General features: G+C 51.3%; 1 protein-coding gene and 3 long non-coding RNA genes across 5 annotated transcripts; 2 read left to right on the top strand and 2 right to left on the bottom strand.

Moving 5' to 3' along the window:
• Positions 1–1,002: 1,002 nt before the first annotated feature.
• Positions 1,003–4,781, bottom strand: LOC122211112. The gene is made up of 3 exons (XR_006198505.1): positions 4,559–4,781; positions 1,552–1,708; positions 1,003–1,347 (listed from the first exon to the last, which is right to left on the bottom strand). It is a non-coding gene; the product is annotated as an uncharacterized LOC122211112 (long non-coding RNA).
• A 121-nt stretch (positions 4,782–4,902) lies between these two features.
• LOC122211110 lies at positions 4,903–6,454 on the top strand. Its single transcript, XR_006198502.1, has 2 exons — positions 4,903–5,080; positions 6,156–6,454. It is a non-coding gene; the product is annotated as an uncharacterized LOC122211110 (long non-coding RNA).
• Positions 6,455–6,545: 91 nt separating this feature from the next.
• LOC122211111 lies at positions 6,546–11,327 on the bottom strand. Of its 2 annotated transcripts, none has more exons than XR_006198503.1 (3): positions 11,169–11,327; positions 9,688–9,784; positions 6,546–6,747 (listed from the first exon to the last, which is right to left on the bottom strand). It is a non-coding gene; the product is annotated as an uncharacterized LOC122211111 (long non-coding RNA). The 2 variants fall into 2 exon arrangements; XR_006198504.1 differs by lacking the exon at positions 11,169–11,327 and adding an exon at positions 11,047–11,094.
• A 1,155-nt stretch (positions 11,328–12,482) lies between these two features.
• On the top strand, positions 12,483–18,554 carry LOC122210566 (potassium voltage-gated channel subfamily KQT member 3-like). The gene is made up of 2 exons (XM_042923333.1): positions 12,483–12,985; positions 18,388–18,554. Exons 1-2 carry the CDS (start codon positions 12,603–12,605, stop codon positions 18,503–18,505), a joined length of 501 nt encoding a protein of 166 aa, XP_042779267.1. The 5' UTR covers positions 12,483–12,602; the 3' UTR covers positions 18,506–18,554.
• Positions 18,555–22,924: the final 4,370 nt, after the last annotated feature.

Below are 22,924 nucleotides of genomic sequence, written 5' to 3'. Positions count from 1 at the left end.
AGCGTCTCTGACCGTAAAATGGACTTATGACATTCTCCTTCCCTTGCCCACCCCCAAGACCTTGGGAGGACCAGCTTTTGGCCTGAATTAAAAAGCTATCTGTCCCAAACCCTCAGTTTACAGATGGAGATACTGAGGCTTGGATAGGCTGCTTAGCTTCTCCAAGTTGCTCAATGAATCGATGACCGAAACTGTATGAGAACCCTGGAGTGTCAGTCAGCTAATGCTTTGTAACAACTGCTGAGGTTCATTGTAATGTTACAGACCTAACTCTCATGCACGTAAGATGAATATATGTCAAAGATTTTTTTTTTTACACAACTCATTAAGTAATGAGAGTGATTGATGTTGAGACCAGCTCAAAGGAGATTTCCTTTTTTTTTTTTTTTAACGTTTATTTATTTTTGAGACAGAGAGAGACAGAGCATGAACGGGGGAGGGTCACAGAGAGAGGGAGACACAGAATCTGAAACAGGCTCCAGGCTCTGAGCTGTCGGCACAGAGCCCGACGCGGGGCTCGAACTCACGGACCGCGAGATGGTGACCTGAGCCGAAGTCGGACGCTTAACCGACCAAGCCACCCAGGCGCCCCTCAAAGGAGATTTTCAAGAACAGAGGGATATACAGACAGTCAGGAACGCTGCAATGAATTCCCTAAAAGATGCACAGCAGGTTACCATTCAAAAGACCATAAAACATAACGTTTGGGGTTATCTTTTCTATAGCGCACAAAACCATTGCATCTCTCCAGCACAAAACCCATTTGCATTGCTATCAGTTTTCTCTGAGTTAACTTTTGTCCCTAAGGAGTGGTAAAATAGCATCCTCCGTAGATAGTCAGCCAAAGGTGCAGATATCTATAGGTCAGAAGATCCCCAGAGGGCTTTCAGTGCTCTACCAAAAGGGCTCTAAAGAATCTCTTTTGCCGATTTCTAACTTTCCCGATATAGAAAACCACAGAAATTTCAATAGCTTTCAATCATAAGCATTTATTCATCCATCACAGGTCAGGAGGCAGAGGCAGTGGGAGGGCTTTGCTCCCCTCCGTCTCATTCTGGGGGCCCAGGCCGGAGGGGGCAGCGGCTGTCTGGAGCACGTTCTTGTCAGAGTGGGGGCCAGGGCTCCCAAAGAAGCACAACCACGTGATGCGTCTTAAGGCCTCACCTGGGAAATGGTACATTTTTACTTCCGCCCATATTCCACTAGCCAAAGCAGGTGACAGGAACCAGCCCAACATTAGTGGGAAGTACGGTGCTCCCATGGCTGTGGGGGATGGATATGTGCTGAGCAGTGATAAGCATGTCGAGTTGTGCGAAGACTTGCAAAAACCATGTGGACACAGAGGCACTATGTAAACATACAGGAGCAAGAGGGTTTTAAGTGTGGAGATCAATTGTGACCACTGCCCCCCAACCCCTTTCCAGAAGTGAAAGAAAGTAGGGTTGGCCAGCCGAAGGTTAAGTTTGGAAATGAGCTCGCTCTGATGCTTGCTTTCGTGACATAATCTTCTAATACCGGCCGGGCTCTCGTGGAGATATTTTACACACTCACCTGCACTGGCAAATGGGTGCTGGCCGCTGAAAGTCCGTTGAGGAACACGTTTCTTAAGTAGAGGGACGTCTAGCTCTTAAGTCTGCAGAACCGTGCCTGGGGCGGATACAGAATGCCATGATACTCATGGCCACGAGAGGGGGTTTTCCTGGAAGAACTTTGAGAAATATTTGAAGTTAGAAGAAGGCAACAGCTGTAATAAGGCACTTGCAACGAATACATGGTATATAATATTTAATGAATTCATTTTTTTAAGTTCATTTATTTATTTTGAGGCAGAGAGAGCATGAGCAGGGGTGGGGCAGCGAAAGAGAGAGAGAGAGAGAGAGAGAGAGAATCCCAAGTGGGCTCGAACCGTCAGCGCAGAGCCTGACGCAGGCCTCGAACCCACAAATCATGTGATCATGACCTGAGCCCAAATCAAGGGTCGGACGTTGGACTGACTGAGTCCCTCAGGCGACCTTTCATAAATTACTTTAATGTGTTGCTCTATGTTTAAGTTTGTCAGAAATAACTAGCAGAAAAAACACCTCATGGCCAACAACCAAAGATGAAGTTGGGGTGTCATCCACGGGGAAGCCTGAGACCAGGGTGGGAATCGCAGAATCACAGAACCTGGAACTTCTTCCTAGAGCAGGGCTGCGTCCAAGTGCGGCCTCGATGAAGCCGAGGAGACGGGGAACAGGCTGGGGGAGCACGGTTTCCCCAGAAGTGGGGGCCCAAAGTCTCTTCCTCTTAATTCCATTTTTCTTCCTCTTCCTCTTCACCTGGTCCTTCCTTGTCCGGCTGGCTGCTACCATTTAGGAATTGCGCCCCCTGGTGTCAGGTGCTGTGCACTACACTTCACAGAAGCCCCACGGATTTATGCCACCTGCCGAGTCAAACCCTGGCTGGAACTTCCACCCGTGAAGTCCGCGTGAGGCGGTTTCAGAAAATTTACAAACGAGCACCCACTTCAAAGGGAGCCTTAAGTCATTACACTAGGCTGCTCTGCCTTTGAGGAAGAAGGCTGAGATGTTCTTTGCGTCTTTGCCTTCATCTATTTGTAGCATCAAAGGAAAAGTCAAAACGATGAAATTCTACCTAACATGATGTTGTGCAAATATTACACGAGCTCATCTTTCTGTGACCTCCTGAGGAAGTTATTATGGCCATAATACTTAATATGTATGTCATACAGAGATAATAGAAATGGAAAATCAGGTTCAAAGAGATTAATGACAGGTCAGACGGCAAGAATAACGTAGCCCCCAAATCTACCTGTAATGCAACATTAAGCCCTCTGGGTTAGAGTGAGTTTCAAACCTCACCACCACCGGGTGAGGAAAATAGAGCTCTTAAGTTTGCAGAACCGTGCCTGGGGCGGATACAGAATGACATCTCCATTTTCCGGAAGGGGAAACTGAGTCTGAGAGATCCGACTCGCCTTCCCCGAGGCCGCTTAGCCAGTGTGCCAGTGTCGGGACCGAAACCTAGATCCTCCGACGTTTAACCCTGTGTTATCATTGCCTTCCTCTGAAACACCGGAATGATAGTCTTTTGCGAGTTTCACATTCCCTGAGGAAAATTTTGTCTCGTCGTGAAGACCTTTCCAATAATAGGGACACCACCTTCTGGGCATTAAAGAAACATCTAGGTCTGAGTTTTTGCTCAGCCACTGCTCTTTGATTTACATAGATTCCACATATATCCCTACAGTTAATATTCGGACAACCCGCATACATTCTCTTTTTTTCATTAAAAATTTTTTAAATGTTTATTTATTTTTGAGAGAGAGAGAGAGAGACAGAGTGTGAGTGGGGAAAGGGGCAGAGAGAGAGGGAGACACAGGATCCGAAACAGACTCCAGGCCCCGAGCTGTCAGCACAGAGCCCGACGCGGGGCTCGAACTCACGGACCGCGAGATCATGACCTGAGCCGGAGTCGGACGCTTAACCCACCGAGCTGCCCAGGCGCCCCAACGCACAGACATTCTTAAAGGTGCATTTGTGCGGAACCTACATCATTGGACGGTGGTGGGAACTGAATGAGGTGGAAAAGGAAAGGTGCTTGGCACGGGGCCCGCCACCGAGCAGGCGCTCGGCAGGTGGTTGGGGTGCCGGTTACACAGCCGTGGGATTCCTGGGAAGGCAACTGGCTGGAGATCTTCAAGCAGAGACCAAAGAATGCGGCTACAGATTGGAACTGATTAACATTTTATAGGCCGGGGTCACGATCCCTTAGTGGAATGTGAACTCCTTGGAGTGGGTTCATGTTACCGCCGAATTGTGTTGTCTGCCCCCACCCCACCCCCCCGCCCTGCCCACCAAGTTTGTTGGTTGACTCTCTAACCTCCGGTGCTTCAAGACGTGACTGTCTTTGGAGACAGGGCTTTTAAACAGGTGCATAGGTTAACGGAGGCGGCTAGGGTGGCCCTCATCCAATCTGACTGGTGTCCCTGAAGAGGAGAGTTGGACGCATAGACACCAGGGTGTGCACACACAGGAAAGAACCACGTGAAGCCGGGCGAGACGCAAGCCAAGGAGAGCGGCCACGGAAGAAACCAGCCCTGCCTGGCACTTGGTGTTGGACTTCCAACGTCCAGGGTGGTGAGAACGTAATTTTCTGCTGCTTAAGTCCCCCAGCCTGTGGCGTTTTGTGACGGCAGTGCTGGCAAGGTCGTACAGGCTGTGACATCAGTGTTTCATAAAATGCGGAATAGCAAATATCACAGGGTATCATCGCATCAGGATAGCACTGTTTCGGTTATTTCTACGTCGATCGTATTACGTGGGCTGGGCTGTGATATAAAATGCGTCACCAAAGACGGAACAGCACCGGACTTGACACCCCAAACTTCTCTCCTAATTTGGATATCATATTAATTATTATTATTATAATGAACATGTTCGTATTCACAGTATGTCAGTTAGTATGTATTAAGTGCCTCTAAGTGCCAAAGGTTTATAAATGTGAACTCCCCTACTCTGGAAACATCCCTTCGAGGTAATTATTATTCCTATTTTACCGGTGAGGCTGAGACTTGGTTATTTAAACTGTCCAGGGTCAAACACCAAGCATTTTTTAGAGCCATGATTCTTGCCCAAAGCAGGCTATCTCAAAATAGGCTTTCCCTATTCAGCATCATTGTGCAGCTACCCATAATCCTCTGCCCAGTTACTTAGCACCCAGGCATCAGCTTCCCCTCTGCAAAGAATTCAGTGATGGAAATTAGGAAGACCTTGGACTTAATAGGCTCTGTGCATGCGATTGGCTAAGGGTACAATGGGCCTTTGATGATTGCGGTAAGAACACGGAGCGCGTCTCCAGTTGGCATGGAGCTTTTCTTCTTGTCGCTAAGGTAAACGGAGCATCGTGATGTCTGTGGGGGCGGGTAATGAGGCACAAAGGTCTGGTCCATCAGGACTGGAAGGAGGTGAGAAAATGGCCCTGACACTCCTTGTCTGAAGACACTGTGAATAGAGTCTTTGCCCACAGTATCCAGCCCTCCTGTGCAAGCAGGCTCCCGGCCAGACGCTCTTGAAAGCAGGTACATGGGCTCATTAGCAGGGAAATGGCAGTGGGTAATCGGAATATGTAAATGGCATGGGCAAACAGGGTGTTTTAACAATCAAGACCCGGAGAGAAGGAGCTTAATTTGGTAGAGAGAAAGGAACAGACTGCCCAGGGAGCCAATTACTGGAGCCAGAGGCTAGATACTCAGCTTAGGGAACCCACAGTCAGAGCACAGAGAGGCTGGGACACTGGGTGAATTTGTTTCCACCTCTAAAATGCCAAGTGACCCACGACCCTGCTTTTTTCCAGATACCAATTTGTGCGGACTCTCTTTCTTAAATCCCTCATCCTTCCCTCGTCTCAGGGATCTGCCAGCACTTTCCTTCCGGACCTCAGCATCTCAGCTGGGCACCACAGTAGTCCCGCAGCTGTTTTCATGGAATTCGTTTCTCCCACTCTCCATCTGTCCTCTACGGAATCATCAGAAAGCCCTTTCTGAAACCACCTGGGACACATCACTCCATCCTTAAAGCACCTCAAGGTCCCCAAATTCATAAGCCTGGCATGTAGGCAAGCCTGCCCCACGGGGCCCCTGCTCCATTCACACTTCCAGACATCTTGCCCTGGAAATTCCATGCATTGTCTTGACTTCCAGCCTTTGCATATGCTGAGCCTTCCGCCAGGAACAGCATTCTCAGACAGTACATCTCAGTAGCTAAAAGCAGACTCCAGATAACCTTGGCCCCAACCCTGGGGCCATTAGCTCTTAGCCACATGACCTTGAGCAGGGTACTTAAGCCCTCCAAGTGTCATTTCATCATGGTTAATACAGAGAACAACAACCGTGATTCCTACCTCATAACTTTGCTGCTAGGATAGATGAGATCATCCGTATAAAGCTTAGCCCAGTGTCAGGCACACAGTAAGCACTCAATTAATGTAAATAACGATGATGATGGATAAACATGTACCATGAGTCAGGTCATCAAGATGTGATGATGATACAGAAATGAGTAAAATTGATTTGCATTGTTGATCTCATCTTTTCAACTAAATATGGAATTAGATACTCAATTTTCTTTTTTTTTTTTCCCTCCTGTTACCCACAGAGAGCCATTCATGAAACAGGAAATCAGTAAATGCCCACTGGAAGGATTAATGAATGAATTCATTAATGGATGAAGTGAATATCTTAACCCAATACAGGTTTCCCCTGCTACCTGCAAGGAGACCTTTCCTACCAAACCTTTCCTCAGCCCAAATGGCATAAAGCGAAGAAGCAATTAATACAGAATTTTTTTTTTTAAATAGCGTTTCCAGACCCTGAAGAAAACCTTTCTTCGGCTTTTCTGATACCTTAGGACACATTTTGCTAACGGATGCACAAAATAAATGGAGATGAACCACAGATGTTCCCAGATACAGGTCAGCGCCCCGGCAGTTGGAAGGCGTGATGCTGAATGCAGTTCCCAGTAAAGGAGCTGGGTGGCACTACCTTCCCCACTGGGGACGAGTGCTGTCTCTGAAATGGCTCAAGGCAGAGCATACCTTGAAAGCTGTCACTTTCTGCCTTTTTGTTGTTGCTGTTGCCGTTTTCGTAAAAGCGAAAGCCTTTTAAGATTTCTTTCAGTTGGTAAACACAGGTAGGTCTTTCGTAAAAGTCAAGCGGCATAACGTAAACTTTCACAAAGCTGGGGATACCTGTATATTTAAAAGGAGAAGAAAAGAAATGATATTAAGAAATGCCCAAAATAAATGTAAAGGTGAATGTAAGACCTGCAAATACAAGGCAGGGAAAAGAAACGCTTTCTCCAATTGAGAACAATCTAAGCGAAGTCCTTTAATTATTGCCATCTGGAGTGAAGGTGAACGCCATTTGGCTTGGACCTCATTCATTCGCCATCCCGCCTGGCTTGAGCTGCCTTCCACAGTCCTATGTCCAGACTCCTTCGAGTAATTTAGTAAATGTGCCCGGTACATCACGGGCTCTCGGTCTAGTTCAAAATGGAGTCCGGGGTAGGGAGGTTGGGAAATTATCCCACCTTATAGATAAGGAGACAGGCTGGGTATGAGTCCAACAACTTGCCCAAGGCCACGAAGCTCAAAGTCACAGAGTCAGGGCTAGAATTCGAATCAGGGTCTAAATTCCATACCGTAAGCTGCCCTCATCTTCTGGGTGCCTTTTGCCTTTCTCCTGATTCATTCCCAGAAAGCTTCCTCCCCTGCACGGGACCGAGAGTTCATGTGCCCTAATGTAGAGTGATATGACATCCAGGAAAAGGAAAACAAAGCAAAAACATGGAGCGAGGTAAGAGGACAGCACCTTTGATGGTTTGCTGTGGTTGAGTTTTCAAGAGTAAAGAATACACAGAGGGAAGCCTTTGGCCTGGACTGTGACAAGACCCAAAATTGGAGTTTGCCTGGTCTCCTCCGAACAGGCAATGGGTGTCTGTCTCCTTAGGAGATGCAAAGACCTGTCTCACTGGCTCCTCCCAGAGGTAGATTTATAACCAGGTGCAGAGCAAGCATTTTGGGGACACTGTTACTCGGTTAGCAGCAGTTTTATGGAATCCTATGATAGTGAGGCATCCTTAAGCCCACGGATGGTGAAACCGGCAGAAGCATGATGGGCAGGAAAGACAATTTTGTATCCAGGAGATGTGTCTGTTCTACCGGAGACACATCTTCCCCCAACCACGACTGGAAGGTCCAATGTAATCAATCTGCCACCAGATGGCTGGCTGAACCATCGGAGAAGGTGCCATCCTGGAGGCTGAGCGTTGGTCCCCTCTGTTTGCGGGTCAGGCAAAGTGCAGTAGTGTTGGCAATGGTCGCCCCCAGAATATTAACAGAGGGTACTTCTGGGCAACCAGACGACAAATTATGCTTGCTGCCTTTTTGCTGCTTGGTATGCCATACTTTCTCTACAACGACTAGGCATTTCTTGTGCAACAAATAATAGCAAATTTAAACGTGGTCTAAAACAGGGGCGCCTGGGTGGCTCAGTCAGTTAAGGATCTGACTCTCGGTTTGGGCTCAGGTGATGCTCTCGGTTCATGGGATCGAGCCCCGCTTGGGGCTCTGTGCTGACAGTACGGAGCTTGCTCGAGATTCTCTCTCTCCCTCCCTCTCTGAAAATAAATAAGCTTAAACAAAAATGTTCTAAAACAGTCATTTCGCGTGTTTAGGGAACCGGGTGACAGGGTAGGCAGGGCCCCCGTTAGCTTGTGCCCGTGAACCTGAGATTCCGTCCTGCTCATTTGATTACAAAAATAGTCACTGGAATGTCATGTCTCCGTAAGCATGTTTCTGTCCATCTGGTCACTCGAGGCTGACAGCCCTGGGAAGCAGGACATACAGGGGGAGGAACCGAGGCTCGGAGAAGATCTTTTGACCTCTCTCTCCTTACACATTCCCAAGAAGTCTCCCTGCCTGCAGGAGAGGAGTTCATTGGCCCTAATGCACAAGATGAAGGCCAGGAAAAGCGAAAACAAAACCAAATCAAAGGCATAGGGGAGGGGTATCAGTTGGCAAATCTGAAGACTAGGAATTGGTCCGGTTTTCAAGGTCACACACTGAGGTCGTGCAGAACCGGGATGCAAAACGGCCAGCGGAATGCCTTGTTTGTACCATGGCCCCCAGCCTGCCTTTCTGGATTCTGTGTTCCTGAGCTCTGTGCTGGTAGCCACACCCAGTTGGTACCTGGGGCTCTCAGGGACTTGAAGCCTCAAAGAAGATTCCTTTCAATGGAATAGAGTCATTTGATTTTGGTTAGCTGGAATCCGTGCTAGAGGCTGTTGAGATTACATAGTCTCACAGACAACACTGTGAGTGAGTGCATCCTGTTTTTCGTGACGTTTCCAAACCTCCTACCTGAACAACACCGCACTGGATTGTAAAACCATTGAGCAAATCAATTTCCAAACTACATGGCAGTTTCCCTATCACCGGATTTAAGTGGACCAGGGTTATGAATTTGATATTGACTTTACCTCATGCTTTATGGGAGGCATGAACACAGCCCCTGCACTTGATCTTAAAACATTAATATTTGGGGGCGCCTGGGTGGCTCGGTCGGTTGAGTGTCTGACTTCGGCTCAGGTCATGATCTCGCGGTCTGTGAGTTCGAGCCCCGCGTCGGGCTCTGTGCTGACAGCTCGGAGCCTGGAGCCTGTTTCGGATTCTCTGTCTCCCTCTCTCTCTGCCCCTCCCCTGTTCACGCTCTGTCTCTCTCTGTCTCAAAAATAAATAAACGTTAAAAAAAAAATTAAAAAAAAACCAAAAAAACCAAAAAAACAACATTAATATTTGACAGTCTGGGGCTCTCGTCAAAATAGAAGTGTCTTCATGGGCCCAAGGATCCAAATTGTGATTCTGAAAATCTGAACTTTCGACTAATTGCGCCGTAATGACGTCTTCTTTCTACCGGGGTCCTTGACTAGTCTCCTTTTGCGCTTATCTGGAGAGTCTTTGTGTTTTAAGTTCTGTCACAATGTTTTTGTCACCATGTTACTTAAGTCACAGTGAATACTAAGACTCTAAGAATAAAGACTTTCACGTCGGTAAAAGGCAAAACCCAAAATGTCATACACAAACACACAGCAAACGCTTGTGAGCCAGGCATTGTTCTGGGGGCTTTACCTTCCGCATTCAGTACTCATCACTGGTTCACGAGCCTACAGCACACCAGACATCCTTCTAGGCTTCAAGGGTAGGACTCTTGAGGCCCCGCTCCCGCCTGGTGAGATAATAGTGACCAAGTAAACAAAATGCAAACAGGATCATTTTAGGCAGTGATAAAGGTAACAAAACAGGACGGGGTTGAGGGCAACTTCAGAGAAGGCAGGTGCTCCCACATGCAGACAGAACTGTTCCCTAGGCATCGGGATTGCACTGGGATGGGAAGCTGGTGCAGGCGCTGGTGGGTCGGGGATGAGCACGGGTGGCTGAGCTTCCCTTTGGAGCGCCTCTCTCTTAGGCTCCTCCCTTTCTCTGCTCTTTTCCTCCTTCCAGAGTTTCCACTGACTGGTTCCTGACCAGCCCCCAACTCCTTGCTGAGCATCGGTCTCTTCCTCAACGTGTGTGGGGGTCCCACTGCGCGCAGTCACATTTCCATCAGCCAGTCCACGAGGTCTACGCCAAGCCCGTCCCGCAGCCCAGTGACCCACGGATGATCGGTCTCAGTCGGGTTGTGGCTCTTATTTTCCATTAGGTTTCCATATGAGAGTCACTTTCTGGGCAAACTCTTCTGTGGCATTAAGCGGTTTATTTGTTTGTGCCAGTACAACACTGTTGAATGATTTCAGCCTGTGTACAGTTTAACTCCTTTCTTAAAGCTACCCTTATTGGTTCCGAGATTTCTAAGGTTCTCCCCTCTGGCATTCATTCACACAGATCCTGTACCTTCTTTCCTTATGCCCGCACTCACACTTCCTCTCCCCTCCCCACCCCTCTCCACCCCCTCCCCTCTCCTCTGCCTACCCCTTCCCTCTCCCCTCCCCTCTCCCCTGCTCACCTCCTCCCCTCTCCTTTCCCCACCCCTTCCCCACCTCCACCCCTCTCCCTCCCACCCCCTGCTCACCCCCTCCCCTCTCCACCCTCCCCCACCTCCTCCCCATCTTTTCTCTCCATACCTGTCCCCTCCCCCATCCCCTCTCCTCCTGGCTCCTCCCCTTCTCTCTCTTTTTCTCCTTGGCAAACTCTCTCAGGCAATCCAGAGCTGGCAGTCCTTTGCAGGCCTTCTGATGGCTCTTCTCTTATGCACTAGGGATAGCTCCTTGACTTGGCCTTGCTCTCGGCTCCTCCCCCGCTCCCCACCCTGTCCAAGCCAGCCAGGGAGCCTGGAGTGAGTGGGAAGGCAAGGAGGCACCAGGTACCAGGAATGAAACCGGTGGCCCTGTGGGAGGGAGTGAGCGGGGAGCTATGTTCGAAGTGCTGGACCCTCACTGTCCTCTGCCAGTGACTTCACAAGATCTAGTCCCCGCCCAACAGTGGCCTCACCTCCCTCTGCTCTCCCCTGCACTCGCTGGGCTCCAGCCACACCTAGGCACTTGGGGTTCTGCTGCCTGGGAGGCTCTTCCTGACATTTCCTTAGTTGCCCCTGATTGCCACTTGGGTCTCACCTCAAAATGTCACCTCACGGTGAGGCCTTCCAGGACCAGCCAATGTAAGGAAGCTTCCCACTTCTGGCACAGCAGGCTAATTTGTTTCCTCATAGCACTGGCCGCTGCTGGAAATCACACTATGTTTGTTTTCTGGTACTGTCTTCCACCTTTCTAGAATGCACCCTTGGAGCGCAGGGATGTGCTGTGTCCGGGTGGGAGAACATGGCCCCTCTCAGTGGAAGCTCCCTCCCTTGGGGTTTAGTAACTGAATGAATGAACAGAGACTCGGGCAAGAGAGGGAATGCCTTGCTGGAGCCCACGTTAGGAGCCTAGCCAATTCCACGAGTTCTCTCTCTTCAACCCTCTGCTCCACAGAGCGGTCAAGGGCCAAGGGCCAAGGGCCAAGGGAGGTGAGGGCAGCAGTAGCCACCGTGAACCAGAAACCAAACGGGCGCCGCCCAGGGTCGGTGGGCTCGCGCCGCGCTGGGCCTCGGCCAACCCAGCAACTTGGATGTTACTTCCAAAGCCAAGCGGCAGGACTGGGAGGCGAAAGGAAAACGTAAAGCTGCCGAGGCCGCAGGCCGACCGACGAATCCCCCCCGCCCCACGCCCGGCACCCCGGGCCCGCCTCCCCTTCCCCTCTTGGCCCCCGCGCCCCGCCCCGGGGAAAGCCCCAACGCCCCGGGGAGCGCGGGCAGCCCCGCGCGGGCGACCGCAGCGCAGACGGGCCCGCAGGGCCCGCAGGACGCGCAGGGGTGGGGGGCGGCGGGAGGGGGAGGCGGGGCCCCGCGGGGGCCTCCCGCCGCGACGGGGCGGGACAATGGGGCCCCACCCCGGCGAGGGAGGGAGCGAGGGAGGGAGGGAGGGAGGGGGGGCGCGGCGTGCGCTCGGCCCGCGGCGCGCTGGCTCGCGGCGGCGGCTGCGGGGCTGAGGCTGGAGCGGGCGGGGAGGGGCGCGGCGGGGGGAGCGCGGGGGAGGGCGGAGGCGGCGGCGGCGCGTGTGGCTGGCGGGCGGGCGGGCGGGCGGTTGGCACCGGGCTTGTAAATAAACTGCGATGCTGTCTCGGGCTCGCCGGCCCGGGTGCCGCCGCCGCCGCCGCCGCCCCGGAGCGCCGGTGCCAGGCTCCCGCCGCCGCGCGCCCTAGCGCCTCCGCGCCAGCCTCGCGCGCCCTCGCCCGCTGCCCGCAGTGCCCGGCCCGCGCCCCTCGGGGTCCCGCGGCTGACCCGCGCGGGATGTGACCCCCTTCCCGCCGCCCGGCCTCCCCAGCCCCCCGGGGGGCCCGCCGTCGCTTGCTTTTGGAGGGGGGGGGGTGGGTGGGGAGCGGCGCGCGGATCATGGCATTGGAGTTCCCGGGCTTGCAGCCGCCGCCGCCGCCTCATCCACGCACCCCGAGCGCCCCTTCTTCCCGGAGCAGCAGCGGAGAAGGCGAAGCGGCCGGCGGGGGCGAGGCAGATGGGGCTCAAGGCGCGCAGGGCGGCGGGGGCGGCTGGCGGCGGCGGCGACGGGGGCGGCGGCGGCGGGGCCGCTAACCCGGCCGGAGGGGACGCGGCGGCGGCCGGCGACGAGGAGCGGAAAGTGGGGCTGGCGCCCGGCGACGTGGAGCAAGTCACCTTGGCGCTCGGGGCCGGAGCCGACAAAGACGGGACCCTGCTGCTGGAGGGCGGCGGCCGCGACGAGGGGCTGCGGAGGACCCCGCAGGGCATCGGGCTCCTGGCCAAGACCCCCCTGAGCCGCCCGGTCAAGAGGAACAACGCCAAGTACCGACGCATCCAAACTTTGATCTACGACGCCCTCGAGAGACCGCGGGGCTGGGCGCTGCTCTACCACGCGCTCGTGTGAGTACCCAGCCGCTCGGCGGCGCAGGTTGGGCCCGGGGGCGGGGGCCGGAGCCCAGAGGGCTCCGGGGCTTCAAAGCCCAGGGGCGCCCGTCTGCCGAGGGGGAACACCGGTCTGTCCTCAGTGTTTCTCCGCTGTGCGTGTCCGTGTGTCTGTGAGCCACTCTCTGGGTGTTGGACACCAGGGCTTGAAAGATGCAAGCGTGATTACCCAGCTAATTTGGAGATTGGATTGGCATGTCTGTGGGCGCGCGGGTGCGCATTTATGGCACCTTCTCCGGATGTTGGTATCGAAGCTTAAAAGAATGATGTGGTTTTTCCAATTAACGTGGAGGTTGAACAGCATAAAGCGGATCCTCCCCTATGCTCTGTTTCTGCTTGGGGTGGGTCCCTTCTCCTGGGATCGCTACGGAGTTTAGATGATGCATCTTGGAGTTGGGGATGGGAGTGGAACACTGCCCATAGTGGGGTGTGTGTGTGTGTGTGTGTGTGTGTGTGTGTGTGTGCGCGCGTGTGCGTGCGTGTGCATGAGCGCGGGTATCAGTTGCTTGCTTGTGCTGCCCTTCCTAGGGCTCCATCCTGGTGTAGAACCTGGTGTTGCTCTAACTGGGAGCTGGGACTGGTCAAAATGCGTGTCTTTGGGTTATTTTTACGGAAGTTAATGAACACGAGAGCGAGAGTACGAGAGAATGAGAATATCTCAGGATCGAACCTGGAGAGCTGGGGCTTAACGGTGCCAAGAGATGAGGGCCGCAATTTATTTTGGCTGAATACCTGCATGATTTGGTCCTGATATTCCCTCCACCTCAGCTGCTGCCCCTAGCCTGGCCTTGGCTGGACAGGGGTGCGGGCCCCGTGAAGGGGCCTGGGCTGGAGGTTTGACCCGAGGCACCCTTCCCCTAGAAAGAGCCTCCTTGCTAGTCAGGATGAAAATGCGTTGCCGGAGAAGGAAGATGGAACTCCCTTCTGCACCTGACACTTGGGACAGAAAATCTTATACTTGGGGAGAGAGACAGGATGTAAATGGTGACGTTCCACCCAAGAGAGGAAATCAGAACTGTCGGCACACCCCAGGGCTGGCAGGGCATTTCCAGTTACCCCTTGCCTCCTGTCTGTGGCTTAGTCATTCTGATGGCTGCTTCTTGGGAAGCTGTACGTTACCAGCATTTTCGCGGAGAATTGGTCATAAGTTTGGCCCCTCCTGTGCCTTCAGTGGTGGATATTCCCCTGTGTCCTCCTGCATTTGACCCATGACGGATGTGGTCCCAGGGAGTTCAGGGAGCCTTGGAGTTGCTGCCTGCCAATCATCCTTGGTTGAATTGCTTTTCCAGATTTGGCCACCAGGTGGGGGCGTCTGCACAGGACCTCAGACTTGGCAACAGGTTTCTTTGGAGAGGTTGCAGAAGCCTGGAGAGGATGCCTCCCTGAAACTGGCAGGAGGGAGGGGGGCATCCGGCCAGGAGGAGCTGGCAGGAGGGAGGGGGGGCATCCGGCCAGGAACATGAATTTTGGATGGTCCAGACTCCAGCATCCACTTCTGCATGAATTTGCAGGTGTTAGTGGCTGGAGAGAAGGGTTACCAGAATCTTCTACTTGCTTTCTTCAGGTGGTAAAAAGCGATTGAAAATACATTCATTTCTGTTTCTAGCACTGTATTTAGTTAAACTGAACTGAAGGGGGTTCAGTTAAATTGGCTAATTAGTTAAATTAATACTGGAATGTGATAACGAAAAAAGGCACTACAATGATTTGAATGCACACAAACATACCTACCCAGACTCGACCTGCCTTTTGCATGTGAGTGGTGCTCACCATTTATTGGCTGACTTCCAACCCTGGGGTCCCACGGCAGCTTGTGGGGTACCTCTTTCTTTCTTCTCCTCCCACCATTCTCAGCTAGCACCCCTGCGCTGCCTTGTTCAGCCTGGAGGAGGCATAGCTAAGGCCTGTTACTGACGGAGTCTCGGTTTTATCCTTCTTTCAAATTATCCCATCACGCAGAAGCAGGTTTGAGACTGCCAAAGCCTGTAGCCTCAGTTTCCCTGAGAGGGCCAGGAAAATCTGAGAGTGTGGGATGAGGAAGGTGAATGCCCAACTAGATGCTTTCAGACATGCAGATCATTTATTTCATTGAACTCTCTCCAGGATCTTATGAGGTGGGAATTACTATCTACGCTTTATAGATGAGAGTAAGAATACTTCAATGGGACCACTTGTCCAGGATCACACAGCTACTGCTCTGGATGCTCACATCCGAATGCAGTGAATCAACTCCTGTTTTGGGAGCCTGGATCCCAGTTCTGACCCTCTGCCAACAATTTGGGGGCTCTGGGTATTTCACTAGGCATCCCTGGGTGCCCCTCACCCCCCTGGTAACACAGGGCTCTTAGGAACGCCTCTGCCCTCACTTGCTGGCTCCCGGCTGGCAATGGCTAGAAATGGAATTTGGAATCAAAATGGGCTAGTCAGAACCCAGGAAGCACAGTGGCAGGAGAACGCGGAGGGGGGCTAAGGTGCTGGTGGCAATGCCGGTTCTGATGGACCGGGAATCGCATACCTAGTTAGTGGGTGCATCGTACGCCCCTCCTCCAGCTCAGAAGGAAGTGCAGTCAAGTGAACAAATTGAACTTTTCATTGATGATTCAGGGTTTTGCAAGGCACTGAAATTCGTGCTCCGAAGCATCCATTATCCTGTTCTGGGCTGTAGCTAATGGCATGAGGGGGGCCAGGAAATTGGGCTGACCACGGGTTCACACGCTAGCACAAGCTTTTCTTTATATTTCAAATGAACCAGTTCTGTGAGATGCACTTGCCTCCCTTCTGCCCTAAATAGAGACGATACAGCAGATGCGGAAACCAAAGACCCTCACCCCCAGTCTTCTCCCTTTGCCTTAAATGACCATCCCTGTTTTCTCCTGGCTACTCACTTTCACCCTTGGCCCAGCTCTGGTGTCGTTTTCCTCCGGGAAGCTTTCGGCTGACCCGGCCATCCCCACCCCACGTTGAGCTAGAATTGCCCTCCTCTGCAGTGCCCCCAGCTTTGGGATTTTGCACATTGCATTGGGTTGATCTGCTTGCTCGTCTCTGCCGTTGAACTGAGAGCTACTCGAGAGCTGGGCCGTGGCGTTCTCTGGCTTCGTTCTCAGTTTCCCGCGAGCTGCGGGGTCCGTGGTGGTTACTCGGTGAGCATTTAGCGTACGGGTGAGCGGAAGAATACTCTCGGGTGAACCCAAACTGTGCTCTGTGCGGCTTTCCTGCTGTCACCACCATTGGCACCACAACACATAGGCACAGTCAACATTATAGGACGTTAGTGATAAGAATAGCTCACAGGAGTCTTAAAATGGACTGAGGGGAGGAGGGGGAAAGGGTGGGAGACCAGGCTTTGACCCCAGTGTGGCCCGTGCCTTCTCTGCATCCGGAGCCTGGAAAGGATTCTGCTGTTGCAGAGAAAGTGCTGGACTTGGAGCTCCCGTCCGGACTGACTGAAGTGTCTGTGACTTCGCACGACCTGCACGTTGGGGATGACGACACTCTGCTGTCATCTGAGTGAAATTAGCCCAACGTCAGGCCCTCAGGATTCATTGGTTGATTATGAATAAGGTCTCCCTAAAAGCACATACCGGGGCGCCCGGGTGGCTCAGTCGGTTAAGCGGCCGACTTCAGCTCAGGTCATGATGTCGCGGTCCGTGGGTTCAAGCCCCGCGTCGGGCTCTGTGCCGACAGCTCCGAGCCTGGAGCCTGTTTCCGATTCTGTGTCTTCCCCTCTCTCCGCCCCTCCCCCGCTCACACTCTGTCTCTGAAAAATTAATAAGCCTTAAAAAAAAATAAAAAAAAAAAAAGCACACACCACTGTTTGTTCTGGCACCTTCCGGGGACTCCCCCTTCCTAGCCTGTCAGTATAGAGATGCTGGCTTTATCTTGCGGGATTGACACTGCACTCGCTTCCTGCTGCCCTCGCCACCCCCTTGCAGCCAGCCGGGTGTGATCACTCGCTCACCCGTTGACAGAGCGAGGGCAAATGGTCACAAGAAATACCCCCTGTTTGCATTCCCCAGCCCTAACCTCAACCCTAACCCTAACCTTAACCCTGAGGTGGGCTGAGCCCCGGGACATCATGAGAGGTGGGGCCCGAGGACCCAGCAGCTGCTCTGGAAAGGAAAAGCCCGGCTGGTGGACTTCTTAGCATGTTGACTAAAGATCCCTCTTTTTAAAAGCCGATCAGGATCCCAGGTGCTTTTTTTTTTTTTTAATATGAAATTTATTGTCAAATTTATTGTCAAATTTAATATGGAATTTATTGTCCGGGTTCTTTATCCATTCATCTGTCGATGGACATTTAGTTCCTTTCTACGTCTTGGCTGTTGTGAATAGTATTTCAGTAAACATGGAAGTGCTAACACCCCTAATTTCAATTCTTCTGGATAACGATCCGGAGGTGGGATGGCTGGGTCGTAGGGTCGTACTGTTTCTCGTTGTTGCGGGACCTCCGTATTGTTTTCCACAGTGGTGGCACCAATTTATGTTTCCATGGACAGTGTGCTAGGCCTGAAGTTTCTCCTCATCCTCACCAGCATTTGTTTCTCTGTTTTTTTTTGTTTTGTTTTGTTTTATTTTGATCATAGCCATCCTGAAAGGCATGAGGCGTGCTATCATTGGGTCATCCTTTCTTGGGTTGTGAGAGCCTGGTCTTTGGAGTCAGACCTGGGTTTTTTTTTAGTTTTCTTTTTTTTTTTTTAATGTTTTCAAATTTATGTTTAAGACAGAGAGAGACAGAGCATGAATGGGGATGGGGCAGAGCGAGAGGGAGACACAGAATCCGAAGCAGGCTCCAGGCTCCGAGCTGTCGGCACAGAGCCCGACGCGGGGCTCGAACTCATGAACTGTGAGATGGGGACCTGAGCCGAAGTTGGACGCTTAACCCACGGAGCCACCCAGGCGCCCCCATGGAGTCAGACCTGGGTTTAATGCAACTCTGCCATTTCCTAGCTGTGGGACCTGGGGCAGTTTGCTCACTTTCCTGGATTGCAGTTTCTTTGTTTCTGATCCGGGGAGAATCATGCGAACCTCCCAGGGTTGACATTCAATTGAGGTGATGATATATAACAGCTAAACATGACGCTGTGCTGGTTTGCAACCTTGGGCGTTCCCGGGGTTAAATCTGAGACTGGCCCCGTGTGCAGAGGGCAGGGAGAGACCAAAGAGAGAGGCGGGCCACTCCAGATCCATAGGCCGGCAGGTTTAATAAGCAAGGGAACTTATCTGCGAGGCTTGTCGTGGGTGCTGGAAGCTGAGCAGATCTCCCCACCCGCCCTCCAGAATCTTAAAGGTTTTCAGAGAGTCCTTAATGGGATTCAGTCCCATACGCAGTACAGCCGTCTGAGCAACACCTTACTCTCCAGGCTGCGTCTTTGGCTCAGCTCCCACTGTGGGAACCGTGGACAGCGCACACATTCCAAGGTCGAGGGAGGCGGTGAGGTCCAGCTCGCGGGTCACCCGGCGGTCACGTCCTCTCGGTGACCTCCTCCAACGCACTGCAGATACTCAGTAAACATTGTTTCCTTTTTTGCTCCCGCTCTCAGTCGCCTTCAATCTGCCTTCCCCTGGCCCCCCTCATAGGATCCCCTCGCCCCTCTCCCCTCTCTAATAACCTCATGTTATTTTCTTGTGGTTTTCTGAATGCGTTGCCTTCTTTCTGCCTTTCCTTTTTTTATGCTACTGTTTTATGATACCAACCACCGGAGTCGGATGAAGACGTCGAGGAAGGGGTTGACCGCAACAGCCCTCAGTGTCAGGTCTCTGGGCCCCCGTGAGGCCGTGTGCTGGGCGGGCCTGTGACCGCAGGTGCCCGGTGTCTCACTGTCCAGGAGCCTGGCTCACGTCAGGTGGCCTCAGCACTGGAAGGGAGACTACGGGGTCTCCCCTTTACAGGTGGAAACAGGTTCTGAGAACCTGCATGATTTGCTCAGACTCTTGGAGCGACCTGAGCGGCAGAACGGGGATCCCGCAGGGGTGTCCCGCCTGGGTCACAGGGCTGTCTGCACCGCGTCACTGTTGTCCCCAACGGAAGACGATGCGGAAGACAGGTAACAGGGAGAGACTGAAACTCTGCCTTCCTGGGAGAGGCGCCTTGTACGGCTGTGTTTCTGAAAAGTCCCCAAGGAAGGGGCACTTGGCCAGCTTAGTTGGTAGAGCATATGACTCTTGATCTCCGTGTCCGTGAGTTCGAGCACCACACTGGGCATAGGGCTTCCTTTAAAAAAAAAAAAGTTCCTAGGGGAAGGCAGTGTGGCTGGTCTGCAGACTACACACTGAGGCACAAGGCTTTTCAAACTTTGACATGCATGTGACCCACCTAGGTGAGAAGGTACCTTAAGATAAACCTGGCAGACTTTTCTCGAACCGGTCATCAATTTGTCAATCAAACGGACTCTACCCTCCTCCTGAATAATACAGTGGAAATGAACAACATACCTGCCGTGGGGCCTGAGATGACCGGAGTCCATTCATGAAGAAATAATTAACAAATTCACATTGTGGGAAGTCTCGCAATTTCTCTGGCACGGACTCTTCCAAAGGTCCCTGATGGAAAAACAGAGAGACCTGTCTCGGTTAAAGGAGCTGAGGGGCGCCTGGGTGGCTCGCTCGGTTGAGCGTCCGACTTCGGCTCAGGTCACGATCTCGCAGTCTGCGAGTTCGAGCCCCGCGTCGGGCTCTGTGCCGACAGCTTGGAAACGGGAGCCTGCTTCGGATTCTGTGTCTCCCTCTCTCTCTGCCCCCCGCTCCCCGGCTCACACTGTGTCTTTCTCTCTCTCAAAAATAAATATTACAAAAAAACAAAGAATGTGAACCTCTATGGACATTGCAGTATTATTTATAACAGTCAAGACAAGGGAACAGTCTTCGTGTCCAATGGGTGGGTGAATGGATAAAGAAAATGTGGTAAGTAGGCACAATGGAATACTGTTCAGCCATAAAAAAGGAGACCGTACCATTTGCAACAACATGGATGAGCCTTGGGGGCACTTCACAGTGAAGAGAGTATATGTGGGTATTATACTCCTCTTAACTTTTTAAGTTAAATTAAAAAAATAAAAAGTTAAAAACACTTTTTTTTTTTAAAGGGCCCTTGGGTGGCTCAGTTAGTTAAGCGTCCAAATAAGTGAGGCAGAGAAAGGCAAATACTTATATGTGGAATCTTAAAAAACTGAACTGAGAAACAGATCGCATTGATGGTCGCCAGTGGCCAAGAGTTGGGGGGAAATGGGTGAAGATGATCAAAAGGTACAGACTTCTGTTTGTAAGATGAGTACGTTCTGGGGACCTACGGGACAGCGTGGTGACTATAGTTAATACTGTATTGTATATTTGAAAGTCGCTGAGAGAGTAGATCTCAGAAGTTCTCATCACACGCACACATAAACACACAGAGGTAACAACGTGACGTGTTAGATGTGTTTATGAACCTTCTGTGGTCATCATTTCCTAAAACATATGTATCGCAAATCACGTGGTACGTCTTAAACTTACTGATGTTACACGCCAATTACATCGCAGTAAAGCTGGAAGAAACGCAAATGAAATTCATGATTCTTCATTGGACCCGAGATGGGAAAAATAAATCATAATAAAGGGTGTGTTATAGGGACAGTTAAGAAAATTTGAACATGGGCTCCACATTAGATAACATCACTATGTCAAAATTTAATTTCTTGAGTGTGGTAATTGCATCGTGGCTATGTAGGTGAATATTCTTTTTTTTTTTTTTTTTTTACACAAGCTGCACGGTGCAGTCTTTAGTGGTGAAGTGTCACAATATCTCAACGTATGTTCAAATGTTCAGCACACATACAGACTATATGCAAGCATACTTACGTGTACAAAGTACACACAGATAGGAGGAGAGAGAAAGGCACGTGAGGCAAAAATGTTAACAGATGGAAAATCACGGTGAAGAGAGTATATGTGGGTATCATACTCCTCTTAACTTTTTAAGTTAAATTAAAAAAATAAAAAGTTAAAAATACTTTTTTTTTTTTTTTCAACGTTTATTTATTTTTGGGACAGAGAGAGACAGAGCATGAACGGGGGAGGGACAGAGAGAGAGGGAGACACAGAATCGGAAACAGGCTCCAGGCTCTGAGCCATCAGCCCAGAGCCTGACGCGGGGCTCGAACTCACGGACCGTGAGATCGTGACCTGGCTGAAGTCGGACGCTTAACCGACTGCGCCACCCAGGCGCCCCAACTTTTTTTTTTTTTTAAAGGGCCCTTGGGTGGCTCAGTCAGTTAAGCGTCCAACTCCTGATTTTGGCTCAGGTCATGATCTCATGGTTCGTGGGTTCGAGCCCCGCATCTGGCTCTGTGCTGGCCGCGCAGAGCCTGCTTGGGATTCTCTCTCCCTCTCTCCCTCTGCCCCTCCTCACCACTCGCGCTGTCTCTGTCTCTCTCAAAATAAGGAAATAAAAACTTAAAAAAAATTTTTTTTTCTAAAAAACACTGAACTTGCACAAACAGCACAGAGCACATACATGGATACAGAACCAGGCCCCACCCCAGAAATTGATACCGTTGGTCTCTGGGGATCCAGGCATGGTCCTTAGGTGATTCCAGATGAAGCCAGGCCTGAAAACCGTTGGCCAAGCTGGACAGGCTCTCTTAGATTCCTGGATGCTGTAAAGAACGTGCCTCAAGTTCCTCTCCACCTGGGGCTTGTGCCCGGGTAATGACACACACACAGTGCAGGGGTGCAACGTAGCGTGCTGAAGTCATTCGTTTCGAGACCACACATGCTGATTCAGGTGCCACGCTGGAGGCAGATGAGCCATAATTCTCCTCTGGAAAGAGGGACCTGAGCAACTAAATTTGGTAGTCTAGCAATGCAGCGAGAGAATGCAGATGAGGAACCAGTCAGGCACGAAGGCCGCGCTCTGTTGAGCCTCCTGTGTTGGGTGAAGGGAGCTTTCTCCAAAGGAGGTTTACGGGGCTGGAGAGAAGAGGAAGGTCCTCCTGTGTATCCAGCTGAGGACTAAGTTTCCTTTCCTGCTTGAAGAACCAAAAGCTACATGCAGTTAACCTGAATACTACCAGTTCCATCTACGTGGCCACAAAAGGCCAGATTTCCTTCCTTCTCATTGCCAAGTAGTGTTCCATTGTGTATACAGACCACAACTTCTTTATCCATTCGTCAGTTGATGGACATTGAGGCTCTTTCCATAGTTTGGCTGTTGTTGAAAGGGCTGCTATAAACATTGCTAAGTGAAATAAGCCATACAGAGAAAAACAGATACCATATGTTTTCACTCTTATGTGGATCCTGAGAAACTTAACAGAAGACCATGGGGGAGGGGAAGGAAAAAAAAAAGTTAGAGAGGGAGGGAGCCAAACCATAAGACTCTTTTTTTTAATTTTTTTTTCTTAATGTTTTTTATTTATTTTTGAGACAGAGACAGAGCATGAGCAGGGAAGGGACAGAGAGAGAGGGAGACACAGAATCGGAAGCAGGCTCCAGGCTCGGAGCCATCAGCACAGAGCCCGACGCGGGGCTCGAACTCACAGACCGTGAGATCATGACCTGAGCCGAAGTCGGATGCTCAACTGACTGAGCCACCCAGGTGCCCCCCATAAGACTCTTAAAGACTGAGAACAAACTGAGGGTTGATGGGGGGTGGGTGATGGGTATTGAGGAGGGCACCTGTTGGGATGAGCCCTGGGTGTTGTATGGAAATAATTTCACGATAAATTTCATATTAAAGTAATAATAAAAAAACTTGAATACTACCTTCTTATTCTTGCATGGTTAGGAAGCTCCCCCTTTCAACTTGGTGTTCGTGAAAAATAATTCCCTTGGCGTTTAAAAGTCTCATAGATCAGCCGGGATTCTGCGGTATTTTCCAAAGAATCAAGAGGCCCCGCGCTCTGTATTTTGTCTGCGCCTTCA

Source organism: Panthera leo, chromosome F2 (assembly GCF_018350215.1).
Source record: "Panthera leo isolate Ple1 chromosome F2, P.leo_Ple1_pat1.1, whole genome shotgun sequence".
Classification (NCBI taxonomy): Eukaryota; Metazoa; Chordata; class Mammalia; order Carnivora; family Felidae; genus Panthera; species Panthera leo.
The sequence above is the reverse complement of the archived record's forward strand: the minus strand, read 5'-3'. Positions and strand labels throughout refer to the sequence as shown.